At 47.2% G+C, this 17958-nt stretch overlaps 1 protein-coding gene across 1 annotated transcript in view; it reads right to left on the bottom strand.

Moving 5' to 3' along the window:
• The window catches only part of LOC140425484 (collagen alpha-6(VI) chain-like), a 210699-nt gene that overhangs the window by 159201 nt on the left and 33540 nt on the right, over window positions 1-17958 (bottom strand). The window contains exons 8-9 of the mRNA XM_072509802.1: window positions 16240-16812; window positions 1312-1667 (exon numbers count right to left, since the gene is read on the bottom strand). Of these exons, the coding sequence (XP_072365903.1) occupies window positions 1312-1667; window positions 16240-16812 (929 nt within the window). The remainder of the gene's footprint in view (window positions 1-1311; window positions 1668-16239; window positions 16813-17958) is intronic.

The following is a 17958-nucleotide window of genomic DNA, read 5'->3' as shown; positions in this document are numbered from 1 at the left end:
GAACACACCCAACATCCTGACTGCAACCTCACAGCAATTTAACAGTGGGAACAGCGTTAATTGTTTTAAGGTGGGGCTACAGCCCTTTTCTCAAAGGGAAATCCCAACTGGGAGAGCTGTCAACCAGTTGAATGGCAAGAAGCTCAATAGTCCCAAAGGTGCCAGCTGGGAGTGGTGGCAAATGCTGGAACTACAGGCAGTCCCAATCTGCTGAGGAGCCAGATAAGTCTGGGGCTGTGGGTCTCAGCGAAGGAGGTGAGGGGCTGGCTTCATTAGGCTGGGGGAAGGGTGCAAAAGAGATAATGATCTTGAGAACAGAACTGTACAATGGGAACATGGGACCCATGAAGTAGGATCCCACCTTGCCTGACACTAACAAGATGAGGCCCTCATCAGATTTAGAACTGTGATTCTGCAATTGCCATCTCTAATCTTTTTCTTTTTCCCTCATTCTCTCTTTTCATTCTTTCCAACTCCCTAAGACACTTAACTGCAACCAAAAATTCACAAACAGATCACCTGATTGATAATCTTCCCATTGCAAAAAAAGGACAAGCACAGAAAAGAGCACGTCACATGAGTTTTAGGACGTTTTCCCACAAGTAACTCACTAAGATTTATGGACCAAACACCCAGAATTCATAAGGCATTTATGATCTATGGATCACAGCTTGAATAACTATAGACTGGGGAGAGTAGGAGCCTTAAAACCATGCATGCCAAATCTGATTCTCTCATTTATAACTGGCTTTCCCTGCAGCACTCAAAACAACAATTGTGACCTTGAAGCACTCGGGGTAATTACAGTTTCTGACTATCATCCAGCTGAGGGCAGTTAAGGCAAAAGAGACACAATGAACCTTGGTCCACTGGTCTGTAAAATAGAACGGTAAACAATGCATTTGAAAGTTGGATCAGTCAGGGAAGCCATCTGAATGTAGCTCGATTGCTACATCATGAACAAAATTGCCATGTCGCAGGCAATACATGCAAAACCCAAACCACTAGTGTTTTCAAGCAGTCAAATGTGTCACTCCATGCCTTTTACAAAGAATCAGTGGAATTCCCCATTGGCGGGATCTTCCGGTCCGCCGGCAGTGCACCCACACCTGCGGATTTCCCAACTGCATGAGGTGGTCACAATGGGAAATCCCATTGGCCGGCAGTGGGAACGGAGAATCCGGCTGCCGGCGGGGGCACGCCACACCGGAAATCACGGCTAGCGGACAGGAGAATCACACCCAATATTCTGGAAAGGTTTAAGATTAATAGATTTAAAAGTGTTGCACATGTGGTTAAAAATATCCTTACCTTTGCCGTTGCTTCTGATTCACTGAATACGCCAGGAAATGATTTTAAATTTTCAGCACTCAGATCAATTTTGGCATCTGTTTGAATTGCTAATAGTTTATTTATAATATCTGAGCTGTATTCTTCAAATTCAGTTTCAAAGATAGGCTGGCCAGTGCTGCTTTTTACATGATAACCCACTCTGATATTTAGCTTGGCAGCAGATGCACAGGTGATGTTATGTATTGTAGAAATTTCGTGCAATATCGAATGAAGCTTTGCCTGTAACTTTGGCTGGCTAGCAAATATGTTCCTTGATCCGGTCCTTCTTGAGACATCAAATCCCACAGCAATGTCTATCGTACACGCTGGATCCTCTAAAGTATGAACAATCCAAAGTCAGTATTTTTTCACATTTTGTACGGTAAATGTCAAAGTGAATAACTTGTTTTTAATTTTTCCTTTGCAAAGTGAAAGGAAGAAATAAGAAACAGGAAAACCAGAAATAGGAGGGTCAATTTGCAAGTGTTGGTAGAGAGAATGTTAACTCAATTGACAGAGAGATGGGAATGGAAAGGTGAAACACGATACACAAAGGATTGGGAGAGGTGGTGAGGTTGGAAAGGGAGAGGTGGTAGAGCAGGGTGGGGCAGGGGTGGAATGATGCAGGTGCAGCCACAGGGTCTATCAGGTGCCACAATGGTCTGTTTAAAAGGTCACCTTGCTGCTTTAGGACTTTGTCCCAGCTGTGATAATAAAACAGCCCTCAACCCTCATTTACTCTTCTTCCTACCTAACCACCTGGCCTGGCCCCCACCATACTCTTCCATGCCACCTCAAGAACCATGGTGAAATGAAATAAAATAAAGTTCTCGGTATCTATATAGCAGACTTGCCATTTCATGCCCCTGCCTACCCCCATGGCCCATCAAATCATGCATACCAACTTTTGCTTCTCGATCCATCCCCATGGCCCCTCATACCCTCCATGCTTACCTATGTCCCTATATTCAGAACCCATGGTCCTTTATAGACCTTATGCCAAATTCATGCCGTTCATGCAAATCCGTGTCCGCCCCACCCACCACTTTTTGATCTTACACACTTCATGCCAACTAAGGAACCATGTAAAAAGTTCTCGCTATCTACATGGCAGACTTAATTTTTAAAAACGCACTGATTCATAAAAATGAATTCAAAACATTCCTTCAACTACTTAATCTATAAAAAAACAAGCATTTCCTTCAAGTATTAAATAACTTATCAAATCACACATTTGCATACAAAACTCCACATCAAAGACAAACTACTTAGATGTCAATAAACACCCCCACATCTACTGTGATAGTAGATAGTGGAAGCAGTTATGCAGTCCTTCTCCTAAAATGTTCAGCCTCAGGCTTATGTCAACAGAAAGATAAATTGCAGGCTCTGATTTATTTTAAACCGCAAACTTTTTTCCTCAAAAGTTTAAATGGTGGAAGATTTAGATATCTTGATGACTTGACAGTTTCACTGAGTTTATCCATTTTTTATGCACAATCATGTCAACCTTTAACAATCCCAAAGGGTAATGTACCTCTCCCAAAGAGAAACTGACCTTACCCAAAGGGGCACTTTAACTCTCCTGAAGGAGTACCTTCACCTCTTCAAAAAAGTACACCACCTCTCCAAATAACTCCAGCAGCTTTAGGCTTTTTGCTTAAATGTCTAAAGCCCACAAGTGATGTTTTGGACATCGCACTGACAGAAATTGCACCTGTTTGAAAGCAATTGCAATTTTCACTGTACAGTTTCCTCTGAAAACCACAAATGTGCAATCTACAATCCACGCTATCTTCCACCCACTCAATTTCAAACTTAAGTTAAAGAACCTCCTTCCCCTCACTAAGGATATTGAGAACCCCCTCATCAATGATCGCTAGCATCAATTCCCTTCCCCTCCAAAGGATTGCTGGTAACTTGCCCCACTCTCTCCTAAGGATCACTGGCAACAACCCCCCCCCCCATGGCTCGCTGGAATCAGCTTCCCATCTGCCCCCACCACAGAATCACTGGCATCTGGGCAGTGGGGCCCTCCCAGTGGGTCTCCCCATTGGACTTTGCTTCCTTCAGGCCCCGCCCAGTTCAGACTCAGCCCCTTTGCAGGGTCATGTACCTGACCTTCCAAGGGACACAAAAGCCTCTGAGAACCCCGGCAAGCCCCAGGTGTGCATTCGAGGAGCTGTCAAGCAGGTGTTGCTCTTATTAGCCTTAGTTTTATTAGCTCCGATTATGTCACCTTTGCTCACGAGTCGCCAGGTATCTTTCTGATACCGCCTCGTGGTTCAAGCTCGAGTTATGATTAATAACAGCACACCGCTTAGTAAGATTGAAATCAACGGTCATTTATTATGTACAACAATAAATACTTACACAATAATCCTACTTTCTATATCACTACCTACCACTACTGGCCAATAGTTAACTTTTGGGGATGGCCCACCAGGTCAGGGAAACGAATGGCTTATCGAATTGGGTCTGGCCTGCGGGATTCAAAAGGCTGATACAGGTCGATGGCTAGGCGTCTCTATCGGGTAGCGATCGCTGGAGTCAAACTTACGGTTTCTGGTCGATGTTCTTGCGAAGGTTGCGAGCAGGAGAAGAAGGGAGAGAAGGGTCGATCTGAACTTGGCCCCTATTTTTATAGGGCCCAGGGGCCTCCTGCCTCTCGGGGAGGACCTTGACCCTGAGTCCCAAGTGATTGGACTTATTCCCAATCACTGGGTTCGATATGCTCCAATAATGGGGCGATTCCTCGATCGGGGGGGTGGTCGTTCACCTGTCTTTGTTTCGGCCACTGCTGGCGCCGAGAGGTCTGGCCCGGCATTCAATTGCTGATATGTTGCAATTGTTCCCGGGGATAGCCGATTAAACTGCTGATGTCTGGGTTGATGTGCTGCTAATGGTCGCAGGTATCGATCTGGGCCGACTTCCCCAGAGCTGAATACGCTATTCTGTCTGCAGCTGTCCGTTTGTGCCCTGTTGGCCGCTTTTCCCATCAGCCTTTTGGGTTAGCCATTTTATATCGGGTTTTGGCCAAATTAATCGGGAATCAGCCATTTTAGGTGGCTACACAGGCCACAGAGCTCTTTCATAATGGAATGTGAAAAAAAATATTGTAAAAAGGCTGAGTTCAGCCAGGCCCCAGGTGTGCATTTGGGAAGCTCTTGAGAGTTAATGTGGTGTGAAATTCAATGCAAACAAACAAGCTCCATAAGTCCTATGAAGTAGACAGCAGCTGGCTAAACCGCAGAGGCTCGTAAAAGTAAAAGTGTGGAATGCAAAGGAGGTATTCTGCAACAGTGAAACTACATAGAAACTTCAAGGGGAATGAAATGCTTCGACAAGAGAATAGCTGCAGAGTGGCTTTATCCTATGAAAGGATTTTAGGACAGGCAGGATGCAGCTGTGCCTTGCCTTGTTACACATGAAAGAAAGCAGTCTCCAAGACTTCACAGACCCAACACAACCCCTGCCCCAGGGAGACCGCCGACCTGGCAACCTCCAGCATAGCCCGAGCCCCTGGACACCCACCTCAGTTGAAGGACACCCCACGGCATCTGGCCAATGGCAGTTGTGCTCTTGTGCTCCCCGGAGGCAAGTGGAGAAGGGCACTCACCTCCTTCCTCCCTCTCGGAGTCCATTGTAATGGGCCCACGCTTGTCAGAACCAATAGTAATTGGTGCCCAGCTGCCATCTTGCTGGTGGCCAGGAAGTTTCCGTGAGGATGGGACATCTTACTTTCACATTGTTAATGAGATTGAAATTCCTTCAAATGCATTTAAGTCAGCTTCCGATTGGTGCCAGAGGGGAGGTTCCAGGAAATCTCAACCCATTATGTACCTTTGTGAATCCCGTTTTGGCCTCATGCCGAATTTTTCAACATAGCGGGATTTGCGCCTGGCGTATTGCATCCAGAAAATCACCCCCTAAGCTAATGTTTCTAACCCATATAACTCTTCTTCTGAGCTGAAGCAAGGGTGAACAATTATGGATTTTATACTGTTTCAGACAGGTGGAGGAGAGTGGAAGATCCGTGATAGGTGGGATATACGAGGGTTTGGACAAAGTTATCATGAGGACAACACAAAGGGAGTGTTAATGACGGTGTTAAAGATTATAGAAGGTACTCATACTGTCATAAAGGTAAAACAACAGATTGTGTTAATCGCAGAATAAGGGTCAGAGTTCTGCGAAAGCAAAACTTAAGAACAAAGTGGCGGATAGTCCTGTGGGAGGTTGGGGCAAAAAAAGGTGATTGAAAGAGGAGTCAAGATGGAGGCGAGTTTATAATCTGAAATTGTTAAACTAAATGTTGAGTCCAGAAAACTGTGAAGTGTCCAATTGGAAGGTTAGATCCTGTTCCTCCAGTTTGTAGTGGACTTCACTGGAACTCTGCAGAAGACTTAGGACAAACATGTGGGCGTGAGAGCAAGATGCTGAGCTGAAATGGTAAGTGAGAATGGCCCGGGGTGATGGTTGCAGGCTGAGTAAAGGTGTTCCACAACGCAGTGACCCAGCCTGTGTTTTGCCTTCCCAGTGTGCAGGAGGCCACATTGGGAGCTGTAAATACAATAGACCAAGTTGAAGGAAGTGCAAATGAAATGCTGCTTCCTCTTTGGTGATGAGGGAAGAAGTAAAGGATGTTGCACGTTCTGAGATTGCATTGGTAGGTGCTGTGGGAAGGGGTTGAGGAGTTGGGCATGATGGAGGAGTGCACCAGGGCGCCACAGAGATCCTTGTGGAATGCTGACATGGGGAGGTGAGAGGAAGATATGTTTGGTGGTGGCAACATGCTGGAGATAGCGGAAAAGGTGGAGGAATGATCCTTTGAATGCGGTGGCTGGTGGGGTGAAAAGTGAGGACAAGGTGAAACCTATCATGGTTTTGGGACGGAGGGGAAAGGGTGAGTGCAACGGTGTGGGAGATGGGTGGGACATGGTTGAACAACTAGTTAACCACAGCGGAGGAGTATCCTCAGTTCAAGAAAAATAGGAAGGCATGTCAGATGCGTCGTTTTGGAAGGTAGCATGATTGGAGCAGATGTGACAGAGGCAAAGAAACTGGGAGAATGGGATGAAGTCCTTACAGGAAGCAGGGGCAGGAGGTTGGGACAGACAGAAAAGTGGAATTGAGACCACAACCAGATCGGCAAAGATCACACAGAACAGTGCCACACGGTTCTCGGGACAAATGCTTCTCCTGCTCCTGAGCCCAAGTTCATATGAGATGAGGTCTCTGACTCTTTCTATCTCAATTACCCCTTAGTCTCCAAAAATGTGCATGTTAGGTGGAGATACGGCGTGGGAATAGGCCTAGATGAATGTTCTTTCGGAGGGCCGTTGCAGACTCGATGGGCTGAATGGCCTCTATCTGCACTGTTGGGATTCCATGCTTCTATGTTCTAATCAAAATGATGGGCTTTTCATAGAGCTCGTTTACAGAAGAGACTGCCCACAAACCCTTTTCAGGGGCAGTGTACCGAGTCCCATCTGCAGCCATCAGCCCCCACTCCCCCTCCCCCCTCACTGCCACAACGAATATTAGCCCATCTGGGTCGCTTACACCCTATTCGGGAGTTTTACTGACTGCATTCACGACTTGCGGTGAAAATTCATGGCACAATGAAGATGCTGGGACATATGGGAATGGGAACACACATTGGTGGATTCCCCAGTGTTCTGGGCAGCCTGTGGGGTGAGCGCAGGATGGGTTAAAACTGCCTTCGCTGAGCATGGGATTATAAGACATCTATTGTGGGATTGGTTTCAGGCCTGAGATATCTCCACAGATAAACAGGATTATGCAATGTGCTCAAGCCTCTCAGCCATGTGATGGTCTGGGTGTTCAACAGAGGTGATTTTGGTAGGTCTAACATAGGGGGGGAAATATACCGTAAATGGCAAAACTCTTAGGAATATAGACAATCAGAGAGATCAAGGCATGCAGGTCCACAGATCTTTGAAGGTGGCAACACAAGTGGACAAGGTAGTCAAGAAAGCATATGGAATGCTTGCCTTCTTTGGACGAGGCATCGAGTAAAAAACTGGCGATGTCATGCTACAGTTGTATAGAACCTTGGTAAGGCTGCCCTTGGAATATTGCGCACTATTCTGGTCGCCACACTACCAGAGGATGTGGAGGCTTTAGAGAGGATGCAGAGGAGGTTTACCAGGATGTTGTCTGGTCTGGAGGGTGTTAGCTGTGTGGAGAGGCTGAATAGACATGGACTGTTTTTATTAGAAAGATGGAGGTTGAGGGGTGACTTGATGGAGGTCTACAAGATTATGAGGGGCATGGATAGAGAGGATGGGCAGGCTCTCTTTCCCAGGGTGGAAAGGTCAGTTACCAGGGGGCATAGGTTTAAGGTCCATGGGACAAAGTTTAGAGGAAATGTGAGAGGCAGGTTTTTGAGACAGAGGGTGGTGAGTGCCTGGAACGCAGTGTCAGGGGAGGTTGTGGAAGCAGATACATTAACGGCGTTCAAAAGGCATCTTGACAAATACATGGATAGGATGGGTATAGAGGAATACGGCACAAGGAAGTGCTGAGGGTTTTGGCAAAGGTTGGTATCATGGCCAGTACAGGCTTGGAGGGTTGAATGGCCTGTTCCTGTGCTGTATTGTTCATTGTTCTTGAACTGCAGAATTTCATATTGTGATGCACTCCCACATTTCTGTGAAAGTAGGATAGTTCCAGGACTTTGACCAGCAATGTTGAAAGAATGGCAATAACTGTCCAAGTCAGTATTCTATGGGCGCGATTCCCCAGAAAAATACATCAGTGTGGTAGCAAACGGAAGTAGCCGCGAGCTTCCTGGCGCCCGGCCCAGCGAGGCTAGCAATGCTATTCAATGTTAATTGGTCCACTTAACGAGGCCTCACGGGCTTCTCGCCATAAATGAAGGGTTGTCAGCTGATTCACCAGGACCGCAATCGTCAGCCCCTTGTTAACAAGGTCGAGTTGCACTTAAGCAGCACTTGCTCAGCCAACCTCAGCCAGCACGTAACAATGGCACCAAAGAGACCAGCCCCAAGATTCAGGAACGCAGATCTGGAGAGGCTGCTAGACGCAGTGGAGGCCAGGAGGGATGTCCTCTTCCCCCGAAGGCCCAGGAGGGTCAACCATAGGGCAGCCAGTGCTGCCTGGGATGAGGTGGCAGCAGCTGTGAGCTCAGGGAGTGTGACCAGGAGGACTGGCCTTCAGTGCCGAAAAAGGTCAACGACCTACACCGGGCGGCACAAATGAGTAGACACCACCACCCCCTCCCAAGGGAGCACCCACCCTCCAACTCCCCAACCCTCATTCCACCCATATTCCCCTTAAACCCCCCCCCAACCCTGCCTTCACATCCCCCCACCCCCCCCCCACCCCCCCAAACACTGGGAACCACGCGCCTGGCTAACAATGCCCTCTCTGTGTCTCCTCAGGAAAAACCCTTCCACAACCATTGGAAGAGAGCCCAGACTGGCCGTGGGGTACCAGACTTGAGAATCATCACCTCCAAGGAATAGGCCCTGGAGGTGACCGGTGTGGCCGAGGACAGGGTGGTCACCAACGCAGAGGCTGGCGGACGCCGCAGAGGTGAGGGACCACCAGGCTCCACCCGGAAGACCTGTCAAACGTGAGTAGTGACTGCCTTACTGACTGACTGACTCATCCCTCCCACTGACCACATGTCCATTCTCCCGCAGGTCTTCCAGCCAATGGCGCTGGCCCCCATCCCAGGCGGCCCCCTCTCCAGCCTCCCAGGATAACACCTTGGAGGAGATTTCCAAGGATGCAGCCATGGTTGCGTCACAGCTGTCATCCCCACCCTCCACCAGCGCAGAGACACACACCTCGGTGGGAAATGTTAGTGGACAGGCTTTGGGCGCGCAATCTAGTGAGCACCACACTGCTGATGATACACATCAGGTGGAGGCAGGAACCCCCAGGTGAAACAGCAGTCAGAGGGCTGCTGGATCCCAGGACCAAACTGGGTCCCAGCCTGATGCTAAGACTGGAACAGAGGTACCTGGAGCTGATAGAGACGATAGGGAGGAGCTGGGACATTCAGATGGAGGTGTCTGCGGCACTCCAGCAGACCCATAGCCTCCTGGAGGAGTCCCAGAGGCTACGGGCACAGGAGATTTCACTGGCAATGCGTGGCACCGAGGCCAACACTGCTAGGGTGGCGACCGCAGTTGAAAGCCTGGTGCACGACGACAGCACCATGAGTGAAGGGCTCCAAGACGTTGCGCAGTCGGTTACGGCCATGGCTGAGGGTCTCGGCAGAATGTTTCCCTCGCTAGGGGATGTAACCGAGTATCAGGCTGGCCTTGATGAAGTTCTACGGGACATGTCCCGCTCTCAGATGGGCATGGCCGAGGCCCTGTGGAGCTTGTCCCAGCCGCAGGTGGGCATTGCCGAGGCACTACAGAGCGTGGTCCAATCGCTGAGGAGCATTGCCGAGGGTGTCAACACAATGGTGCAGAGCATGGGGAAACCACCAGGGCTGGCAGAGCCAATTGATGCAAGGGCTGTCGGGGCTTGGACCAGCTGCCCCTCCATCCCAAGGTGAACTCCTGAGCCTTATGGGCACTGACTGGGAGGAGGGGGTGCTGGGTGCCAACCTGGACCCGTCCCATGGAGTGGCGACGGTGGCCACCAGCTCTCCCGAGTTCCGCCCCTCTGATGAGGCCGCTTCTCGAAGTCAGCACATGGGACAGGGCGTCGGCACGTCTGTGCATGTGCTGCCGACAGCTGAGCCAGGCCCCTCCAGTCTCAAAACCCCTAGAGGACACCCGCCAGCGACATCGAATGCCATGGGACATGGTAAGCAGCTGGCTGCCTCCACCTCTGAAGTCTATCCTGGGGACACACCTAGACATAATGGTAGAGTTAGGAGGGCCAAGCGTATTGTGGATCACTGAGGGCACTGGGGGAGGGGGAGGGAGGGCTAGGTAGGGGGTTGGGAATTGTAAACTATATTAAACAGCTTTGTGCACAACCATTATGACGCCTCTGTCACTTTGTTCCATAATGCGGACTGACCTCCGATCCCTTGGCACATTTCTACGGGCATCTCCCGTCCACATGGCACCTACCCACACTCCGGCCGTGGACATGTCCGCGAAGCTGTGTCCCATCCCTTGGGTGTTCGGATGTTGACTGCTGCGTGTATGGTGTTGCCTCCCGAAGTATTCAAGCAGCACAGTGTTCAGGCATCAAGGTGTGATTGGGATTCTAGGCAATTACTCCCATATGCTACATAGTTTGCCCACCCAAGGGAATCCACTTGGGATGCTCATTTAACCACAATTGCCAATTCCCTATCAGTCTTAGCCTTCAGCTGCACGGCCAGAGGCCTCGGCAGTCGGTGGGGGTCATGGGTGGTTGGCGGGGCAGAGGGGCAGGGACAAGGGTTGCCCCTGGAATGGGTAAATGATTCTGGGTTTGGCATGGTGGTGCCGAGAGTGGTTGCCCCGCAGCTGCCCCTCCCCCAATCCCATGGCGGCCCACCCTTGCGGAGGGTCCCCACCCTCAGCCGAGGGTCCCCCACACCCCACCGAGCGCTGGGGTGGCAAGCTCAGCACCCCGGGGTCTTTGCCTGTGAGCAAATATGGCTACTCACTTCCTCGGTTCCCCACAGAAGTCTCTCTGCCAGGTTCACGTTTTTCAAAAGGAGTACAAATCGGTGCCAGCGTGAGCACTTGATGGGGGGGGCGCTGAATGACAGGAGGCCGTTGGATATGGGGTGGCTCTCGTTAATTGTATGGAAATTGGGCTTAAGTGGTGATAATTGGTTTCTCGCCACGCCATGGCAAAACCCTGATTTTGCCTAGGGGAGCAGGCAGGTTGTATCGCAAAGTATTTGGCGCCTGATATGCTTCTCGTTTTTGGTGTCTCCCGCTATTCACTGATCTCATTTCGCTTGAGCGAGAGCTCAACGAGGCTGGAGAATCAGGCCCATAATGTTGCTTTGAGGGTAACTTGGAGGCGGTGGTGTTACCATCTATCTCCTGCCTTTGTTCTTCTGAGTGGTTGAAGATGCAGTTTTGTGAGGTGTTAAAGAAGCCTTAAGTGAGTTGTTGCAGTGGATCTTGTGGATGGTGCACATTGAAGCCACTGTGTGCCAGTGGTGGAGTTAGTTCATTTTTAAGGCAGTGAAGAGAGTGACAATCAAGTTTTCTCTTAGATGGCATTGAGGCTTCTTGAGTGTTTTTTTTTAACATAGACATAGAATTTACAGTGCAGAAGGAGGCCATTCGGCCCATCGAGACTGCACCGGCTCTTGGAAAGAGCACCCTACCCAAGTCAACACCTCCACCCGATCCACATAACCCAATAACCCTACCCAACACTAAGGGCAATTTTGGACACTAAGGGCAATTTAGCATGGCCAATCCACCTAACCTGCACATCATTGGACTGTGGGAGGAAACCGGAGCACCCGGAGGAAACCCACGCACACACGGGGAGGATGTGCAGACTCTGCACAGACAGTGACCCAAGCCGGAATCGAACCTGGGACCCTGGAGCTGTGAAGCAATTGTGCTATCCACAATGCTACCGTGCTGCCCGAAACTGCATTCATCAAGGGGGGAATATTTCATCACACTCCTGACTTGTGCCTTGTACTTGATGGAAGATTTTGGGGACTCCAGTGGGGTGGCATTTGTTGCAGAATACCCACCTCTTGTGGACTCAGGATTTATGTCACTGTGCATTGAGAGTGGAAGATCCAAAAATGGTAATGTCGTTGACTGTCAAATTGAGGTGGTTAAACTTGAATGTGCAAGGTTATCATTGTGTCTAGCACCTGTGTGGCTCCTGCCATAGTTCTAGATAATGGCTCACCACAACCTCCCCAAGGGCAATTAGGAAAGGGTGATAAATACTAGCCTTATGAGTAACACATGCGCAAATCCTAAGAAAGTTACTTGCCATTTATCAACCCAAATCTGAATGTTGCCCAGGGCTTGTTGGACGCATGTACAGGCTGCTTGAGATCTATCAACTGTGATTGGAAGTGAACACTACAATTCTCAGACAACATCCCAACCTCGACCTAAGTGGCAACCAAAGGCAGAGAAGGTCTGCATTTCTTCGATTCTGAAAGGAATCGCAGTTACGCTTGATCCTGTCGTCACTCAATGCCGGCATTTTCACTTTGCTGCAAGATAGCAATCAAGAGCATGAAATCCTGATTTATTTGCTTCTCCCTCAAGCAGAGATGGGAATGCTAATTGTACCGGCTTTATCAATGCCACAGGTGAGGCCTGTCATGTCAAAACACAGAAGGGATGGAATCAGGGAGTTTTAGCCTAAATTGCAAATGACTGCATTTGGCATTATAGGTTTTGAACTGAGCCTTTGGGAACTTGCTGGTATTCTAATACACGGAACTAGTTCAAATCTTGCAATGAAAAATGCTATTTAAGAAATAAATCTTGCTTTGCTCCCTGACCTTTGAGAACCCCCTACAGGATAAGAAATAATTCATCTCAGCTCCCATACTAAATTTCCAAAAGCAAGCCATGAAAATGAATGGAACGGAGTGAGTTATTGAAGTGTGCTGGGTCTCAACATGCGACTCCAACATAAGAACATAAGAACATAAGAACTAGGAGCAGGAGTAGGCCATCTGGCCCCTTGAGCCTGCTCCACCATTCAATGAGATCATGGCTGATCTTTTGTGGACTCAGCTCCACCTTCCGGCCCGAACACCATAACCCTTAATCCCTTTATTCTTCAAAAAACTATCTATCTTTATCTTAAAAACATTTAATGAAGGAGCCTCTACTGCTTCACTGGGCAAGGAATTCCATAGATTCACAACCCTTTGGGTGAAGAAGTTCCTCCTAAACTCAGTCCTAAATCTACTTCCCCTTATTTTGAGGCTATGCCCCCTAGTTCTGCTTTCACCCGCCAGTGGAAACAACCTGCCCGCATCTATCCTATCTATTCCTTTCATAATCTTATATGTTTCTATAAGATCCCCCCTCATCCTTCTAAATTCCAACGAGTACAGTCCCAGTCTACTCAACCTCTCCTCGTAATCCAACCCCTTCAGCTCTGGGATTAACCTAGTGAATCTCCTCTGCACACCGTCCAGTGCCAGTACGTCCTTTCTCAAGTAAGGAGACCAAAACTGAACACAATACTCCAGGTGTGGCCTCACTAACACCTTATACAATTGCAGCAGAACCTCCCTAGTCTTAAACTCCATCCCTCTAGCAATGAAGGACAAAATTCCATTTGCCTTCTTAATCACCTGTTGCACCTGAAAACCAACTTTCTGCGACTCATGCACTAGCACACCCAGGTCTCTCTGCACAGCAGCATGTTTTAATATTTTATCATTTAAATAATAATCCCTTTTGCTGTTATTCCTACCAAAATGGATAACCTCACATTTGTCAACATTGTATTCCATCTGCCAGACCCTAGCCCATTCACTTAGCCTATCCAAATCCCTCTGCAGACTTCCAGTATCCTCTGCACTTTTTGCTTTACCACTTATCTTAGTGTCGTCTGCAAACTTGGACACATTGCCCTTGGTCACCAACTCCAAATCATCTATGTAAATTGTGAACAGTTGTGGGCCCAACACTGATCCCTGAGGGACACCACTAGCTACTGATTGCCAACCAGAGAAACACCCATTAATCCCCACTCTTTGCTTTCTATTAATTAACCAATCCTCTATCCATGCTACTACTTTCCCCTTAATGCCATGCATCTTTATCTTATGCAACAACCTTTTGTGTGGCACCTTGTCAAAGGCTTTCTGGAAATCCAGATATACCACATCCATTGGCTCCCCGTTATTTACCGCACTGTTAATGTCCTCAAAAAATTCCACTAAATTAGTTAGGCACGACCTGCCCTTTATGAACCCATGCTGCGTCTGTCCAATGGGACAATTTCCATCCAGATGCCTCGCTATTTCTTCCTTGATGATAGATTCCAGCATCTTCCCTACTACCGAAGTTAAGCTCACTGGCCTATAATTACCCGCTTTCTGCCTACCTCCTTTTTTAAACAGTGGTGTCACGTTTGCTAATTTCCAATCCACCGGGACCACCCCAGAGTCTAGTGAATTTTGGTAAATTATCACTGGTGCATTTGCAATTTCCCTAGCCGTCTCTTTTAGCACTCTGGGATGCATTCCATCAGGTCCAGGAGACTTGTCTACCTTTAGCCCCATTAGCTTGCCCATCACTACCTCCTTGGTGATATCAATCCTCTCAAGGTCCTCACCTGTCATAGCCTCATTTCCATCAGTCACTGGCATGTTATTTGTGTCTTCCACTGTGAAGACCGACCCAAAAAACCTGTTCAGTTCCTCAGCCATTTCCTCATCTCCCATTATTAAATCTCCCTTCTCATCCTCTAAAGGACCAATATTTACCTTAGCCACTCTTTTTTGTTTTATGTATTTGTAGAAACTTTTACTCTCTGTTTTTGTATTCTGAGCAAGTTTACTCTCATAATCTATCTTACTCTTCTTTATAGCTTTTTTAGTAGCTTTCTGTTGCCCCCTAAAGATTTCCCAGTCCTCTAGTCTCCCACTGATCTTTCCTACTTTGTATGTTTTTTCCTTCAATTTGATACTCTCCCTTATTTCCTTAGATATCCACGGTCGATTTTCCCTCTTTTTACCGTCCTTCCTTTTTGTTGGTATAAACCTTTGCTGGGCACTGTGAAAAATCACTTGGAAGGTTCTCCACTGTTCCTCAACTGTTTCACCATAAAGTCTTTGCTCCCAGTCTATCTTAGCTAGTTCTTCTCTCATCCCATTGTAATCTCCTTTGTTTAAGCACAAAACACTAGTGCTTGATTTTACCTTCTCACCCTCCATCTGTATTTTAAATTCCACCATATTGTGATCGCTCCTTCCGAGAGGAAGGAGACACTATGGTAGAGCCCAGGGTTGTATCACCGAGCAGCTATTTCCCAGTTGCAGTGGCATTTTATCATTTTGATTAGGAACCGTATGGAAGCTGAACCCTCCTCACGTCAGCCACTCACCCCCATTGTTAGAGGTCTGGTGGCAGGTCACCACTTCAGTTGAGGATGGCGGGTGGAGCAGGGAAGACAATTCGGGGAAAGGGGAAAAAAAAATGCGTCACTTTACTGGTCCCGATTGGCTGTTCCAGCACTATGAAGAACTTTTTGTTACCGCCATGCCTCACACAATTTAGTTAACCTTTACATTTTCATAAGAGCTGAATGGAGTGAAACAACATTAGCAGCAATGGAAGTTAAAAGAATGAATATTTGAACAATTTTTCGAAGACACTTAAGAAGGAATCACTTGGTTTCCCAATTTTAAATATAAAAGCTTGGCTTGTCTGACTGTGACATACCTCATTTGCAGTCCCAGTTATTTACTGGACATATGCTTACCAGATCCTGCCTGGAACCTGCCCCTAAAATTGGATGCTTGTTGAAGCCTGAGCGTGGAGGCAGCCCATACGCCGCCAATAAAATCGATAAAGCACTTCTTAAAATTATAAATATTTTTCTGGGAACTGTTCAAGGCAGCACTCTGAACACGACCACAAATCCTGACTATCCTCTCACTGAAGAATTGCATCCTTGCTTTAATGAATCAGATTCTTGGGTATCTTTTCACTGACATTTTTATCTTGTGTGCATGCTTCTAATAGTCATTCACTCACACATGAACAGGACATTCACCATTGACTGAGACTGCACCCAAGAAATGAGGTGGGGAAAGGTCCATGGGACGCTCCTTCTGCCCCAAACTGCAAAAGAAAAAACGAGTGGAGAGGCAAAAACATCGAAGCCAGTATATGGCTTGGTGTATGATTTTGTTCAACAGTTGCCAGAGTTGTGGCACAGAGAGCCAAGCAGTCTTTTAGAAGGCTACATCATTGTTAAAAATTCACTTACCTTTTGGAAGAGGAGGTGGAATGCAAATGACACGAACAATTCTTCTTTTAACTTTGGTTAAATCCTTAATATCTTTAATAAAAAGTTTTCTCCCCGGCGATCCAGTGATTTGCAGAAGTTCGCTATTTTTTATATGTTTAATACCCAATGCAAATATTTGAATACTCTGTTTACCCAACTCAGTAGCCGCTGAAACCACACTGTCAACAGATGACCCGCTTGCAATCACTAAAAGATACTGGGGCACCTTTTCACTTCTTCGACTCCCATCTAAACGCTGGAAGAGTTTATTCACAAATGTTAGTGCCGCTCCAGTGGCAGTTTCTCCTTTCAGCTGGGTGACAGTTTCAATGTTTTTTCCAAGCATTTCATGTGAATCAGACGAAGACAAGTTGAATTCAACACGTTGCGTTTTGCCGTACTGGACCAAGGCAAATTGGAAGTCATCTGGACCAACATTAAACATCTTGACAAAATCTATCAAGCCTTCCTTCATCAACTGGAATTCGCTGTCTTTTACTACGCCCGAGCCATCCAGGAGGAAAACAATATCCGCTTTCTGAAGTCTGCATTCTGCACAAAAATTCAAAGAGCGTTTAGAGCAAGGCCAGATGGTGTGGTCGAAAAACCATCAATATTAAAGAATTTCGAGAGTACAGTTTAATACTTCAAACATCCATATATTGCCATTTTGTATAGGGTGCGAAGATAACCATGAACCTATATAATTATTTGGCCATCAGAAATTCTGTGAATTTTGGGGATTGAGTAAAACTCGAGTCCTGGGGCTGGATTTTCAAAAGGCTTCGACATTGCACCCTTTGTGGGTGTGAATTGAAAATTACAGTCGCAAATGTCGGCTGCAATTCTCCAGTCGTGATCCATTTTTCCCGCCTGCAGGTTTCCCGACGGCATGGGGTTTTTATAATGGAAAATCCCATTGACAAGTGGCGGGAAGATAGTTATAATATATGTACATTTTAATAATATATTCACACACAGTGCCCTATCCTTTTCAGACAGACGGATTACATCCATGCATTGAACATTTTTCAACTAAATTTGGAGACAACCATTCTTTGGTTCATTCTCCAGGGCAATGCCTTGATCCATCAGAGTTGACTCTTTGGGTTTGAATTTACAAAAGTGCTTGGCAGGTAACTGTTACCTAGTGCATTCTCCATGGCAGCGCCTCACCAGAGTACTAATAAAGCTTGTGTAAGGTAACTTGTGTATAGTAAATGGCACTTTGCATCATACTGTAGCCTGAAAAGAATGCTAACCCCTTGTACCTGCTCCATCTCCTTGTCCCTGATAACAGCGAATTTAATGAAGCTGTCTCTCTGCTCAGAAAACCTATGTGATGTCTGTTAATTGCAGGATGTGGCTTACACTCTACTTGCAGTGGCAAAATGGAAGGGACCTAACACATGGAAGATGGTCACCTTGACATAGTAAATGTCCTGCTCTGAGGTTGGAACTGTCGCTGCCGCAGCTGGCAGGTTACAGTCACAACCACATGTTCTGCTAAGTGGTAGACATTGTGAGCTTGGAATGTGACATCGGAGGAATCCTGTTGAGATGCTACAGTGAATTTTGTAACTGGTGTACATTGTTAAAGCAGTTATTCATGTATGAAGGGAAACAAAAATAAACAATCCACACAGGGCTTTTGGATGCTATTACTTTGTCAATTACAGCCTTCAAAAAACCATTTCT

Source organism: Scyliorhinus torazame, chromosome 6, assembly GCF_047496885.1.
Source record: "Scyliorhinus torazame isolate Kashiwa2021f chromosome 6, sScyTor2.1, whole genome shotgun sequence".
Classification (NCBI taxonomy): domain Eukaryota; kingdom Metazoa; phylum Chordata; class Chondrichthyes; order Carcharhiniformes; family Scyliorhinidae; genus Scyliorhinus; species Scyliorhinus torazame.
The sequence above is the reverse complement of the archived record's forward strand: the minus strand, read 5'-3'. Positions and strand labels throughout refer to the sequence as shown.